Below are 16,495 nucleotides of genomic sequence, written 5' to 3' on the forward strand. Positions count from 1 at the left end.
AGTGAGACATTCCCTTCAATACAATGGATCCTTTTGTTCTTAAGTCAAAATACAAATTTATTTATTATATTTTTTCTGTGTTTGAAGATTTTATATTTTATTTATTATGAATTGTACACCATAAGAGACTGATCATAGTAGAATATAATAATAATGAATCAATAATAGTCAGGTCAAAAGGTGGCCTTCACAGTGGGAGGGGTTGAGTGGGTAAGGAGATTGATTACCTTCTGATACAGCTTGTGCTTTTGTTTTGAAGTAAAATTACAAATTATATATCATATATTTTCTATTATTTAATATATTATATTACTTACGATGAAACATACACCATACGAGGCTGATCATACAAAAATATAATAATGAATATAAATAAAAACAAACTGTCGAATACGGCAAAGGCCAGCCCCCCTCCTGCATGTTTACTCATAAACCGTCATATCTTGTACCTATAAGCTCTCGTTAGGCCTACGAGTATATCAAATCTGAGTAGACCACTGTACACTATCCTCATTAAAGACAATAAATACTCTATATAAAACACTAGCCATCATTTATGGGTTAAACAGAACAAAATATATAAAATGGATAAACTTGTTTTTATTTACCTTTTTAGATGTAGATAATACACCGAATAGTGGAAATAGATGACGCACTTATAATGTTCAGGTACAATTTAGTTTGATGTACTTTTGAAGAACAGCACGTTAATTGTTTGGCACTTTAAATTTTAAACTGGATAGTAATAATTTTCTATTGAAATTAAACATTACAGGTACTGTACAGTATATGGTTCGTTTCACTTAGCATACTGTATATAGTTAATGTTAACTGTATGAACTTAACATTAATGAAGAAGCATGAGACGTTGATGGGATAGAGGAAGCCATCACAACACAAAAAGTTTGTGGTAAACCACTAAAAATTCACGTAAATGAGTTTAGGTAGGTAGTGAGGCACAGCACACTGGTGATATGTATGAATGTGGGACTTAGACTGAGGCACATGCTGCGCGACTCCCAGGCTTGTACAAACACACAAACCGTCCAGGCTGATGCACGATTTTCTGATCTTTTATTTTATTATGATTTTTTTTCAATATTTCTGATAAATAGAGTTACAGTTTTTATTGTTGTTATTTTTAATAAAGTTTGTGATATTTCAGTTGCCTAACAAAGGTTTAGTCACATTTCAGCACATCCTTAATTAAACACTATCTCTGTACTAGAACACAACAATATTAAACTTTAAAGGAAGCCTATGGTATATACAATCATACATACTGTACCTTTACAAGATGAGACAGCTCAAATCCCAAATCTTCATAGTCAAATGTTGCATAACCTGATGACAATGACTTTAAAGTGTCATAAAAGTCAACCACAATTTCATTCAATGGTAGTTTATACTGCATGACTACTCTGCTATGATCCAAATTTTTCATGCTGTGTTGAACTCCTCGTCGTCCCTGACACAGTCCCATAATTGCACCCATATAAGCATCTGAAAAATAAGTGTATATTTAACTCAGGACAAATAAAAGGAATGAATACCAGGATGCTCAGAGCTGCCATACATTTCTATTACACAACAGACTATCCACTACCCAAAAGTTTAAGGAGAAAGACCCCTTCAGAATTAATTATTTCCCCTGACACCTGAGGTAATCTGATTGGGGTTCTTGAATTCTAAAGTCATCTACCCTATTCGTTTATATTATATTCAAATGTAACAATAAATTTACAGTACTTTTACAGGGAGAACAGAAACTCATTGTAACAATCATTAAAGTAATGAAAAATCTACGTTGAGTCGCTCAAAAACTATCTTTACAAAATTGTGTTGAGAACATATGACACAAGGATGAAGGATTTTAACAACACTACTGGGACAACAGGAGTTGCAGTGTTCATTTTGAAATTCACCCCCACCGCCAGTAATGATAGTTTTTTGAGTGACTGTACAATGTATTTTTTAAACAAACTGTTACCGCTCCACCTCACCACTACGCCACGCAAACTAGTTCTTGTATGTTAATACTTCGAACCAGTTGTACCTATGTCAGATTCTTAAAATAATTGACCTTATGGAAACATTTGTATCGGCAGGTGTTCGTAAGTAGGGGACCCCCTTATACAACACCGGGAAAAGATTAACATTTCTAATTACCCGGTAAGTAAAACCTCATTATATAGGACTTCAATACAGTCATGCGCCGGTTAATGTCCTAGATACGTTCTTGGAAACGTGACGTTAACCGAAATGGACGTTGTCCGATCATCACATAAACTTTTTATTTATACTTACATGTATGTGGAATACTTTATACGTACATATACACTTTTACTCTTAAATCACTACTGTAATGTGATACAGGTGATTAATTTTTATCTCTTGTGCAAAATACATGACGTTTATATTAAAATTATTCGCTGTTTTACAAGGATTCCAGCAACGCCGAGCACATGGGGGAGAGAGAGGGTGGGTGGGAGCGAGCGAGGGGGCGTGGGGGGAGGGGAGGTAGTACGTTTGACTGTTGGCACAGGCCCAGGTCTAACGCGTGTATATTTATCAGTTCTTAGGTGACTAAGCTTCTCTCTTATAAAAAGCCAGTGAAATGACCTGGGTGAATATAATTAACATAGCTGGGATTCTTGTAACATACTGATTAATTTGAATATAAACATGCTATAATTTGCACTAGACAAAACAATTTTAGTACCGTAATCAAATTAGTACATGTGCACTCCAGCTTTGCACTAAGGTCATTTATTTCTATTATGTTTCTTTTAGTATGGTGTGTGCATGTAAATGGATGAAAATAAATGAAGAAATCTATGTAAATCTACCCAAAAATACAGTTGAAAAACTTTTTTTATAAAATGTACTACAGTACTGTACACTAATGTACAACAATTTTTATCTCTTGAGCAAAATATATGACGTTTATATTCAAATTATTGGCTGTCTTGCAAGGATTCCAGCAATGCAAATTATAATCTCCTAACTTTAGTCTGAGATATTATATAAGATAAAAACTGTAAGCCTAAAAGCCTGGCTGGGGGGAGGGACTGATGGCTCCGCCACCCAGCGAGGGGTTGGGGGGGTTGAGGTGATAAGTTTGAGGTGAAGGTCTCTGTGTGTTTATTTAACAGTCCTACTAAGCTTCTTTCCTTTTAAAATGCCAGTGATATGACCTAGGAAAATATAATTAACATAGCTGGGATTCTTGTAAGATACTGATTTATTTGAATATAAACATGTTGTAATTCGCACTAGACATAACAATTTTAGTACCGTAATCAAATTAGTACATGTGCACTCCAGCTTTGCACTAATTTATTTTACGTTTCTTTTAGTATGGTGTGTGCATGTAAATGGATGAAAATAAATGAAGAAATTTATGTAAATCTACCCAAAAATACAGTTGAAAAACTTTTTATAAAATGTACTACAGTATTGTACACTAATGTACTAAATTTTTTATATCTTGAGCAAAATATATGACGCTTATATTCAAATTAATCTCTGTCTTGCAAGGATTTCAGCAATGCAAATTATATTATCCTAACTTTAGTCTGAGATATTATATAAAATAAACATAAAGAAATCACCAATCTTTTGTCTGGGAGGGAGGGGGCGGGAGGTGAGGTGACAGAATGTCTGGCGTTTGTTTGTTTATTTCTTTGAGATAAGATTTGACAGTTGGCGCTGAAGGCCTGCCTGCGTGTTTATTTATCATTACTTAAGAGTGACTAAGCTCTTCTCATAATTTGCCACCCAAACGACCTGGGTGAATATAACTTACATTGGAGGGATTCTTGTAAGATAGTAATTTATTTGAATACAGTCAACCCTCGTTAATTCGGACTAATAGGGGGGAAGGGTGTCCGTTTTAGCCGATTGTCCGAATTAACCGATTTAGGGGTTAATATCGCATTATATTTCAAAGTCATTGTTTTCGTCACGATTTTATCCCACTTCCCACTGTAATACGTACGTCATTTCAGCAAAAATATTACATTTCCATGAATGCATTATATCAAGCACAGTATGAATAAAATACCACTGTAATATAACAGTATTTTAACCAAAACTATTAAAAAAACGAGTAACTTCTCTTGAACATCGGAAGGTTAGGTAAAATCTTTTGTTTTCGTCATGTATTTTATCCTATTTTACATTAAAATACATAACGTTTCAGCAAAACTACTATTTATTTCCGAGAATAAATTCATTCAGGCGCAGTTTAGGTAAAATATATGTGTGATGTAACAGTTTTTTAACTGAAAACGATTCGAAAACACGTACCCTCTAGCCCTGTTCAAGGAGAGGACTGGGAGAAGCTGTTTGGTGCTGCAGACGATGACAAGGAAAATGATTTGGATGGATTTTAATATTCAGAAATATGGTATTGTAGTATTTATTCAAGTCAATTAGGATAGAATATTATTGTAATACAACAGTTTTTTAACTGAAAACCAATCGAAAAGCGATTACGGTAACATCTTTTGAACGAAAGAAAGCAAAAGTCATTGTTTTCGTCACGATTTTATCCCACTTTCCACTGTAATACGTATGTCATTTCAGCAAAAATATTACATTTCCGTGAATGCATTATATCAAGCACAGTATGAATAGAATACCATTGTAATATAACAGTATTTTAACCAAAAACTATTAAAAAAAATGAGTAACTTCTCTTGATCATCGGAAGGTTAGGTAAAATCTTTTCTTTTCGTCATGTATTTTATCCAATTTTACATTAAAATACATCACGTTTCAGCAAAACTACTATTTATTTCCGAGAATATATAAATTCAGGCACAGTTAAGGTAAAATATACATGTGATGTAACAGTTTTTTAACTGAAAACGATTCGAAAAACACGTGTACCGTCTAGCTGATACTCAACAGCTGGTGGTGCGTCATGCGTCATTGTAAACAATAGGAGGTTGAATTTGATTACCGGGTATTATATTAAGTGTGAAATATCGAGAGGGTTTTTATTACCGGTATTTTTTGTAGATCAATGAGAACTGTGATACCGTATATGATATGATAAGTTAGCCTGTACTAAGAACTTCAACATAGACTACTGAAAACACGTTGTAAGGTAATTTAGCCTATTGTAAGTTGGTGAGCTTCATTTGCTGAAGGAACTGCACAACTTTTCATTACTATTTGGTACATATTTTACGTTTCCATTGTTTACTGGCAGTAAATGGTAAATATTTTTCATGTCTGAAGCTAAAAGTTGCATCCCCCCCCCCCCACACTAGTGGTGGAGATGTTACATTTAACCAAAAAGACGCTGGTGTTTTATCCCAGCAGTGGGTGGACCAGCATTTTAGCTTAAGGTCCGCATAGGTAATATTCCTACAAATCTAAAAAAAAAAAGTTCAGATTTTGTCCGAATTATCCGAAATCCGGATTAAAGGGGTCCGAATTAACGAGGGTCGACTGTACCTGTATAAACAAGCTATGTTTGCAATAGACATAACAATTTTAGTACCGTAATCATTTAGTACATGTACAATACAGGTTTGCACTTAGGTCCATTGTTACTGTACAATATTGACTAAATTCACTAGATAACGTACGCCTGGCAGCACAATCTATAAGAATACGCGATGCATACGTGACTGTGCCAGCTCTAGGGCCATTTAGGTTCGCTAGGTTCCATTATTTGAATGTATTTTTTTTCAATTTAAATTTTAATTGTTTATTCCTTGATAGAGGAAGCGGGATCCTAGTGCTGTCACTTGGTACCCCTGTACCATAACACCAGAAGCAACTGGCCAGTGTCACAAGTATATACAGTACAGTACAGTCATCCCTTGGTTATCGCGCCTAATTGGGACCCCGCTGATAACGAAAGTACAGAACCTATGGGATTTATTCTAATTGGTTCAGGCACCCAAGACCCAACCCCAAGTTTCCCATTTTACGACCATTTAGACCCACTAAATATATATATATATAATGTTATGGTAAATATCATAAACACACATAGGCATGGCTAGGTTTATTACAAAGTGATGAAAAGGGTACGCTTAATACTGTAGTCCACAAAACATGTAGCTATGCTTTTTTTATTTGGTCTCCCGTCATACGAGTCCGTTTTCTCTCACATCAGGATGCCTGAGTCCTCCGTTTTCTCTCTTAATCTTAGAGTGCACCAGAAACTTTACTATTTTTAGTAATGCCACAGAATTTGAAATTGCAACCCCAATTGCAACTGGGGTTGCAATTGTTGAGGCAACTAGATATGTCTGATTACAGCAAATGTGTTATTGTCAATTTGTAGGTGAAAGATTTTATCCTCAATAGATTAGCCAGGTTAACATTACCTGAGCAAATGCTTAAGAGAGCCTAAGTAAGGAAGCATATTCCTTTAACACATATCTGACCAGTATGGGAGGATCATCGTGTCTCCGTTAGAGTGCGACCAGGTGGTGATCCTTGGGCGTCCGTGGTTTTTTGGGGCACGGACTATATGCGGTCGGACGTTAACTGGTGCATGACTGTCGAATTCATTTTTTTAGGACTCTGAAATGCTCTGGTCACCCAGAAAAAGGGGGGTGGGAATTAATAATAAAAAAATGAAAATAAATCTTATGAAATGAACCACACTTACTGAATACTGTACAATGGTTTAATCAGATTTACTACAGGCCTACTGAGGACTAGGACACTTGATTATGTAAGCAGGATGGGGCTGATCAGGTGTTGCCGCATTCATCAGGTTTATTTATTTGTTGATTCAGTATTATATTCTCATATGATTGGCCTATTAGGGTTGATGGTTCATCATGATTAATATAACATCTTCAGTAATAGAGAAAAATACAATACTGTATGTAATTTGTAATATGACTTGAAAATAAAAGGATAAGATGCGTTCATGTGAGAGTTTTCAGTAGACCAACTTACAACAGGGGTCACTATAACACTCTGTATAGTACAGTATTTGATATGAAGATACCTTCTTAAAAACATTATTTACTACCTTTTAGTGTTATAAGATGACTCAGTTTGGCTACTTGTAGACTTAGACAAATGATTAATGAATAAACCAGGGTATATGCAGATGCATAATACTGTACAATATAATATTACTTACTGATGATAAATACACTACAATAGTGTTTATTACGTGGTGATAAATACATGGCAATAGTATTTATTAAGTGATGATAAATACACAACTGTACTGTACTAATCTATTAAGTGTTGAAGACAGACATTGTGGTAAGCCAATCAGCTGTGCTCTTCATAAACAAATGACTCATGGTGTTCAGTGTGAGATTCTTTTTTCAGGAAAGCTGATTCTTTTAGGATAATATTTTATCAACCTGGCAGCAAATGATCCTAAATTATTGAGAATTGTGGTGAAATTGCATAAAGAAGTGTTAAAGGAATCTTGTGGGAGAGAGGAGAGGGAGCCACCCTCCCATGCTACCCCACTCCTCCCCTCTGCTCCCAGATAAACATTTGTCTTCCACATACTGTACAATATACCCCTACACTTATTTGTTCTTATTCTTATCTTTATACAGTAGTTCTGTACAGTATACAGTTTTCTCTTTATTCATAAAACAATTTCTGTGGTTACTTGCATATAACATTGTTCAGTAAATAACAATCATCTCGGTGACAACAGACTTATACGTCAGATTTTCAACCGAGTGTTCTGTTTCATATTCTTTTTATTGTTGACGTAATATTCTTTTAATAACCTTGTCATAAACTTAAAGACCTTAGTTGTTGAAGTGCAGTAATAACATAACTGATTTTCTTTAACAGTCTCCTTGTGTGTTTTAATATTCTACATATTATTAATGAATTGTATTGTTCATTTTGCACACATAAACATTAATTCAATAAAAAAACATTCAGTAATAAACAATAATGAATCTTTTGTACATAAGAGAAATGACGCTGTTTACACGATTGCGCAGGTCTGAATGTTGACGGGCCGCTCAAACCCATCAAAATTCGAGTTTCCGCCGTCAAAATTTGAAATTGCATAGTGTTTTTTTTGTCCAAATAAAAAACGTTGAATTAAAAACTAGCGAAATTTGAGAACCTACTGTAATACATTATATATGTAGGAATGCTATAAGCTTATTTGAACTTTATGTAATCCGGAACGAAACATTTCTCTCACTTAATATTGAAAAACCCGCATCACGTACCACTTGAGCATGAAGGCTAAATAGATTTATCCATGCAATGAGAGTAACAAAGTATAATTGTATATTTTCATGCTATAGTTATATATAACACACTAACCAGGTGAGATAATAGTACCCAAGACAAATGGTTCACTTGTCTCGGCAATATGACTTTTATCAGGCCACAGCGATGGGTTAGTGATGATTATTTCTTCTCCACCGTACTCCCGTATAACTCGGGTACCATGCACTTTAATCTGAGGAAAGAAATAATAATAATAATAATAACAAATAATAATAATTATCACAATTAAGTGCAACAGTTATTCTGCAGTGCAAAGCATAAAATTATTATCTGAAGCAAATATAAAAGAAACATGGTCGAAGATGTGTACTGTACAGTATCACCCAGTGGCAGACTGGGTAAAAAAATTTATACCGGGAAAACTTGAAAAAGGGCCCACTCAAAAGGGTCCAAAAGGGCCCACTTAATCCTAAAACGTAGTCAAAGGAACCATCACTTTGGGGCCCACCGGGAAATTTCCCGGTATCTCGGTGGGCCAGTCCGCCACTGGTATCACCTCTCTATACCAAACTTCTAAACTGTATACTGAACCCCTCCTCAGATTTCAGTAGTACCTCTCTATTCCAAATGAAGTGACTACAATATAATATTGTAATACAATGCTCTAAGGTGACTTAGAAATAAAGAAAATATAATATAAAACTATAAAATAATAAAAATGGAGTAGTAAGCTAACTCTGTATGGGAGAGAAGGTAGGAAAGGGAGGTTGCTGGCTGGACTGAGGAGAAAATTCCCCCTCCGGTCTTGCAATCCCCTTGAAACGACAGTACAGTATGCAATTCTTTTATTAAGTTCATTTGGTGGCAGGTAAATAAAATATTAATATTGTAAATTAACAAGCCCTCCCCCCCCCCCCACCAAAAAAAAAACCCCACTCAATCCCAGATGAATTACTATGTCGTATTAAATTCTTGGTTATCTGTTTACATATAGAACAGCTGACCAGCCAGCAGCCAGGGAATGTACCCTGAACTTTTTATGTAATACAGTACTGTAATCCTTCACTAGCCATGGATTTTACTTTGTAGAGTAAAATACCATTTCACCAACTGTGGCATTAAATTTTGGGTATCCATGGTTTAGCCTGGCTATAAGATACAGTGAGTTCTGCTATAACGCGTGTTTTGACAACGCGAACTGGCTCTAACGCGATTTATGACTAGAGGAATGATATTTGTATAACGCGAATGCTTGTTTGCTGTAACACGATTTTTGCTTACTATTTCTCCAATTTTGTGGTATTAACTGTGAATATGGTAAAGAAGAATATCTCCAAGAAGCGTTCTGGCGATCGCATTCCGGGTGATGATCGTAAAAGAAAGGCTATAACCCTTGAAGAGAAGCTCGATGTTATCAACCTCAAAATCACCCTTCTCCCCCATCAAGTTATATTCATATTTTTTCAAGGTAAAGTGTTACATTTACTGTATGATTTCATTATTAGATATGAATGTAACATTTATTTAGACTGTGCTAACCTTTGTGTTAGGCTAACTACTAAATTTTTTTTTATTTCGAGTAGTAATCTGCACCTAACCCTATTTTCTCCATAAGCCCTGTAATTTCTATTACGTGAATTTCTATAACACGATGTTTTACAAGAACACAACTATCGCGTTATAGCAGAACTGTAGGTTGTTGATCTACTTACTCTATTCAGCCAGGGTAGCACTGGAGTTAATTAAAGGTGGGTCACTTGACTCTATATACTCTGGTAACCATCCATCTGTTAATGGGGGACCCCCTTTTTTAAGGTTAATGTGTTAGTTAAGAAGGGAAATGGAAAGAGATATCTTCCAAGTTAAATTTATTCAGCAAAGACGTGATATGAAATGATGTGTTCGTCCTATTTCTAACTAGATACTGTGGGGGAAAAAGAACTCGCTATACACCCACACGACTACAGGAAAACATTAAAATACATGTTACCATGCCTCAGTACAACACTTGCAGGGCCACCCAGAATAACCTCCGCACTCTATCACTTCAGTAGCTAAACTGTCTGTCTTTCTAACACTGCATACTCACTGCTGAACAGACATTCTCAGTGTCCAGTCAGGGCAGGGTTTCTTTCAAAGATCCTTATGTTCTGTTTCACCATTGGTTAGTCCACGGTATAGGTGGAGCTATCCTCATGTCACCTTATATAGGCCTACATCTGATCTTCCTTGAGGCTGTAACTAATTGCATCCATTCTGTTCTGACAAATGCTATAAACATTCTAACGGTTGCTTACATGGGTGTATGGGCGCAGGCATGTGTGGGAGTTCCTGTTTATTACATGGCATCATTTTCCCTGTGTTCCAATGATGAAAGACCCTCATAGATACTCTGTGCATGAAAGTAAATGGTTGACTAGTTGACAGGGTACATCAAGGGCGGAAAAATTGGCACAAGTTTCTCACTCATAGGTACTTTACCCATGAGGAAGACACAAGTTAGTGAGTCATCCTTCTCTGAATATCTTGAAGCAATATGGCCAAACTTTTGACAATTGTAATATTGAATAACCCAAAACCTCACAAAATAATTAATTACAAAATTAAAGGAGTGTCAGATATATTGTTAATAAGAAACTTTAAGAATTCACTTACTGGCATTAAATGACATGGAATGCATTTTCTGTTGAACATGTAACTATAGGAAAATATTCTCCCCCCAAAAAAAAAACTAACCTTGTAAGGAACAGAAGGTGTTGTAGTAATAACTTGAGCACCATGTTCTTGTTCCAACCGCTGGTTAAACACATCCATGTGAAGGAGGCCAAGAAATCCAAGTCTCCAACCTTGACCCAAAGCTGAACTGGAATAATGCCCTTTATAATGCATGATCTGCAATATTAAAGATATAAACTTAAATCAAAATTGCCTATACTGTACTGACAAAAACCCTTTGAAGTTTTGATTTCTATATCTATCCAAACAAGATGAAAAACTACAAATGTATTTATAAGTATTATTAGCTCTCCTTGATCACACTGCCTTACTGTTTATCACTGTAAACAATATTGTTTGTATACCGGCACAGTCTATGAACATTGTGTGCCCTAACTGTCTATATGCATGCTGAATGAATGTAAATTTGTAGAGTACTGTACAGTAGAATTCCAGTTATCCAGGCAAGTGGCAGTTTCAACTGACAGGCACCAAAATGAAATAATAATAAAAATAAAAATAACCCCCAAATTAGCTATAATAGTAAGTTTTAATACCACACACAACAGGGGTGAGCTCCCATATTTATTGCCACAATAAATAATAAAATCGATACAAAGCATATCATAAAATACAATAGCACATATTTCATGTAAAAAAAAACTTGCTTCTTCCACTCAAACCATCCTCTTGGCGACACAATACACAGACGTGTGGCTGTGGTTCTATCTGTGTGTATACCGTGACATCACATCAGGAGGGAGCGCAGCCATGCCTTTATAGGCTAGTAATCTACTGCCTCAACACACATTCGCTTCCCACATATTGTATATGTATATGTTACTTTTTTTTTGGAAAAATTACTGGCATGCATATTGGTGATTTTGCTAAATAACTTACAGACAGACAACCTATACTAACCTAACCTTATGATTAAGTTAGGTTAAGATGGCTTGTGTAGATTGATACACGGTGAAGTGGTCCTGTTCGATTTTTTTTAACTTTGGTTAGCCTGTTTTTAAGTTATTTTGCAAAATTACCAATATGCATGCCGGTAATTTTGCAAAATAACTGATTTAGCCCCCCCCCCCCCAAGTAACATATATACACTGATGCTCTTCATTTGTCTTATTTCATAGTTTTATCACATTTTCTTTATTTCAAAGCCACATTAGAGTATTGTAATGATTTTCCCAAAACTTTTATATTTTCATTACAAGTAACAATATACGGGGCGGCTGGGCTGGTGAGTCGGTTATGTAATTATAGCCAAGGCCTTGGCTATAGCCGCCTACTCACCTGTTCACTTCTCACATACGAGGTCTGTGCAAAAAGAAACCAAACTTTTTAAAAAAACAAATTTATTGCTTTACTTACAACTTGATCAGACTTGTCTCCTTCAAAGTACAGTACTCCCGTCCACTGTTGATACACCGCTCCCAAAGTTTTTTCCAGTTCTGGAACGCATCCAGGAACGCATTTTGAGGGATGGTGCGCAGATCTCGTAGCGAATTTTCTTCTATCTCTTCTATCATCTGAAATCGGCGACCTTTCAGGGTGGATTTCAACTTTGGGAACAAAAAAAAAAGTCCGCAGGGGCCAAATCCGGAGAGTATGGCGGCTAGTGGACGATAGTCGTCTCGTGCTTCGCCAAAAAGTCACGGATAAGGAGCGACGCGTGAGCAGGTGCATTGTCATGGTGCAGCATCCAGGTCTTGTTTGTCCACGCCTCAGGCCTCTTCCTTCGCACTGCCTCCCTCAAACGCTTCAGTACCTCCAAGTAAAACTCTTTATTGACTGTCTGACCACGTGGAACAAACTCATAATGAACGACGCCCTTCCAATAAAAAAAGACGATCAACATCACCTCCACATTTGAGCGACTCTGATGTCCAGATTTGGGATCGTCTTCGGTGGCTGTTCTTCCCCTTTTGAAACGCTGGTACGGCTCAAACAATCCTCCCCATAAGCCTGTTGCAACATTTGAAAAGTTTCCTTAAAAGTTTTTCCCAATTTCACGCAAAGACGTTGCTCTTCAAGATCCTTCATTGTTCAACTTGCAACAAATCGCCAAGTGCACTAAACACACTTTCATTCTAGCACATGTAGCTCGATGACGAATTGACATGGCTTGATGCGGCTAGTGTTAGACTAAAGGTCAAGGCCACCGCTACACAGTGCTCCCATCACGAGCACGCTGAGCCGGCTTGTTGGCGAGCTATTTAAAAAGTTCAGTTTCTTTTCGGACAGACCTCGTACATATCCATGCTCTTCATTTTTCTTATTTTATAGTTTTATATTATATCTTTTTTATTTCTAAGCTACATTAGAGTACTGTATTGTAATGATTTTTTGTCAACTTTTATAATTTCATTTTAAGTACAGTGAGTTACAATAAATGCGGCAGCTGGAAGGTGTTTTAGATGCGTTAGCTATTCCCGAACTGTCATTACAAAATACGACATTATACCGTGTCTTGGGAATAAGTGTTGTATAACACAGTCTTCAGAAAACAATAAAATAAGGAGAACTTTTATTTGGACACAATACAGAAAGAAATAGTGAAAAAAATTATGGAAAGACAAAAAAGGAAAAAAGTCAATCAGTCAACAATAAATAAGAATAACACAAAAAATTGGGCTCGTTGTAAAGGTAATTTCTCCCGGACTCTGAAACCACACTTAACAACCAGATCAGCTGTAAGCTTCTCCCGCAGCTAGGTGCTCGCATATTTGTACACGAAATATGACAAATTTCAGGCTTGTTTAGTCTTAATTTTTGCACTTGCAGAACTGTAATCAACTTGTTCATCCTTATTAAAAGTATCTTATGAGTAATGATATTAAGGTTTCAATCATATTTGAGTAATTATCAATATTCTTACACCAAAGTCACCAATGGCTAATGAAATCGGACAGTGCCCACTTAAAAACGGGCAGAGCCAAAACAGGTTTCAACTTAGTGCAATCCTTTTCAATTCTTTCACGTCATACGTTTTGTTTTTGGTCCTATCCAATATACTACCATATTTAGAATTATTTTTATTATTGTATCACAGTTTTTTATTACCTTACATGCCTTCAAATCTTCAATATTAATCAAAATATTCTCCAGAAGAGGCCATGATCCAGATATTTTCAGTGGGAGAAATCTTTGATTGGTTGTTAGCTATTCGGGTCGCTCGGGCGCTGCACAAAGCTAATGCCTGATCATGGCATTTTCTTTTCCCTCTCAGCAGAAGTGTCTGCATGGACAGAATAGCTAACGAGTTAGCTATTCCGTGCACCTAAGACGCCTAGAGTTAAGGCGATGGCACACTGAGCACTTTCCTCCAAACACGGTCCGGCCAGCAAAACAAAGAGCTGTTTAGCGTCACACTGGAATGTTTTGTTGGCCTGTCTGTCCAACACAACAAAAACAATAACAAAGCGTTTAGACGAGGTTTGCCATGGATCCCTCCATTACCACTGTTGAGGCCTTGCAGGGTAGTGCTATAGTTCTTTAATTGCTGAAGCAAGTGAGGCATCTTTAAAAGCTAAAGAATATAACAATGGGTGCATTGTGAAGTTTGTTTATAAGTGGCAACAGCTGGCTGGTCAAAGAAGACATCAGGTGGCATTAGGGTCTTGCCAAGGGAACTCCAAATATAAAATGGTTACAAGAAAGTTATCCTTCCTTACTTGATATTCCTTGCTCTGGGGGCTGGAAGTGCTGTGAAAAGGTGATGGGGTTGAGTCAACCATTCATCTTCTGCTGGAGGACAGCATCCAGTGCCATGGACAAGGGGAGTGGTGAAATCTATGGAGGCGTAAGGCGTATGTGTGCCAACAGGGTCAACCTTAATGGCACAAACAGTGTCTTCCTTAATGGTACAAAAGGCTAGGGAGTCCATGACAGGGTGACCTTCAAGCCCTTCAGGTGGCCATGCAGAGGGTAAAGGGTGACTGCAACCTTGGCTATGAAGTAGTGGTGGTAATCGACTATAGCGAGGAAATTTCCTTAATATCTTGGCCAAAGAAGGGACATCTCTGATTGTATACACCTTCTGTTGGAGTGCATGGATATCACCTGCCAACACTCAATTGACAAGAAAGTAGACAGAGGTTGCATAAAAACACACTTCCTGAGCAGAATCTTGATGCCATACTCCTGAAGGTGATGGTAAACTTGACGGAGGTGCTGACGAAGGTCCTTGCTACCTCTTGATGCCACCAGGATGTCATCAGTATTAATGTAAATGAAGTCAAAGTCTCTATGGACATGGCCAAGAATCTCTGGAATGTATTGAAGCCTTAAGGAGGCCAAAAGGCATTTGAAAAAATAAACTTGCCACGGAGTGAAAAGTGAAAGTCCTAGATATGAGAGATTGGGTATCTGTCCAAAAGAGTAACTGCAGAAACCTTCCCACTGGTTCAGATGTGGCTGTGCAGGAAGGATGCGTACTTGAGTTAAGCTGCCTCAATCATTGCTGATTGGCTGAATTTTCTAATGAAGAGTCCTGATTAGTCATTTGGGCACTACAGAAGCACTTCCTACATACTTTTTATCATATTCTCAACTTCATACAATATAAGTCAGTGACACATAAAACTTCAAAGGAATTTTCTGCTTACATATAAAAACATTCACTTAATACGATTCAGACATATACAAGAAAGTGTAACGCATCCCCTTGCTCACTGTCTGTAGGTAGAGAAATCTCGAGAAGTGCTTGTCAGTTCCTCCCACCACCTCCTCCTTGCTTCAAAATGTTTCCATAAAATTCTCAGCTGACACTACCACAGGACGCTGTCTGCCAGTGTAGAAGCCTCTAGAATTCATAGGGCGATCAGAGCAGCACCAGTCAGTACCTCCCGCTACCTCTCTCATGCTAGGTGTTCCCAGAAACATCTGCTAGATGCCCACAGTAGAGCCAATCACTACCGAGTATCGAAAGTCCTGCCTCCACAAGCTCTACACTCAATACAAGGTTTTATAAGCCGTTGCATGAATTGGGAGCTTAGACACTACTACAGATTTACTTGACTTCACATCTTCCTCCCCTCTCCTCAACTTGTCAACCTGTGGTGAACCTCTCCAGTGCATCCTCAAGTATCATCACGGCCAGCTTACTTAATGCTAAGTCCTCTTACTTATTCCTCTTTGGCCAAGGGACGTGTCAGCCTTAGATACAGGCTTAGTGCTACAAATGTGTGTCCTATCTTGTGAACTTATCCAGTGACAATTCTTACTAGGACAACTCTCTCCCTGGTCAATGATCCCAGTGGTACGTGTGTTACTTACATTACAAACCATCACAGTGTTCTGAATTATTTTTTCTCTCTTATACATAAATATATTTAACTGTTTGTGAAACTTCATGTAACTTCTTATTGGTAAATATTAATATTAGTTATAGTTTTTAAGAAATATTTGTATATGTTTGACTATCACCTCTCATAAGTGATTTACTCCAACCCTAATAATATTATTTGTTCACGGGTGGAATTTAGGGTTAACGTTCTTGTTTCATTTGATATTTTAAGTAAGTTTAGAGTTCTTAATTTCCCGTTCAAGAATTAAATTAGTTAACCAT

General features: G+C 36.9%; 1 protein-coding gene across 2 annotated transcripts in view; it reads right to left on the bottom strand.

Annotated features, from left to right (window-relative positions):
• LOC121863409 (translation factor Guf1, mitochondrial-like) overlaps positions 1-16,495 on the bottom strand; it is a 63,724-nt gene that overhangs the window by 12,636 nt on the left and 34,593 nt on the right. For both annotated transcript variants that reach the window (XM_042362038.1, XM_042362037.1), the window contains 3 exons: positions 10,942-11,068; positions 8,299-8,437; positions 1,289-1,503 (listed from right to left, as the gene is read on the bottom strand). In XM_042362038.1, the coding sequence (XP_042217972.1) occupies positions 1,289-1,503; positions 8,299-8,437; positions 10,942-11,068 (481 nt within the window). The remainder of the gene's footprint in view (positions 1-1,288; positions 1,504-8,298; positions 8,438-10,941; positions 11,069-16,495) is intronic.

This window comes from Homarus americanus, unplaced genomic scaffold (genome assembly GCF_018991925.1).
Source record: "Homarus americanus isolate GMGI-L3 unplaced genomic scaffold, GMGI_Hamer_2.0 scaffold19518, whole genome shotgun sequence".
NCBI lineage: Eukaryota > Metazoa > Arthropoda > Malacostraca > Decapoda > Nephropidae > Homarus > Homarus americanus.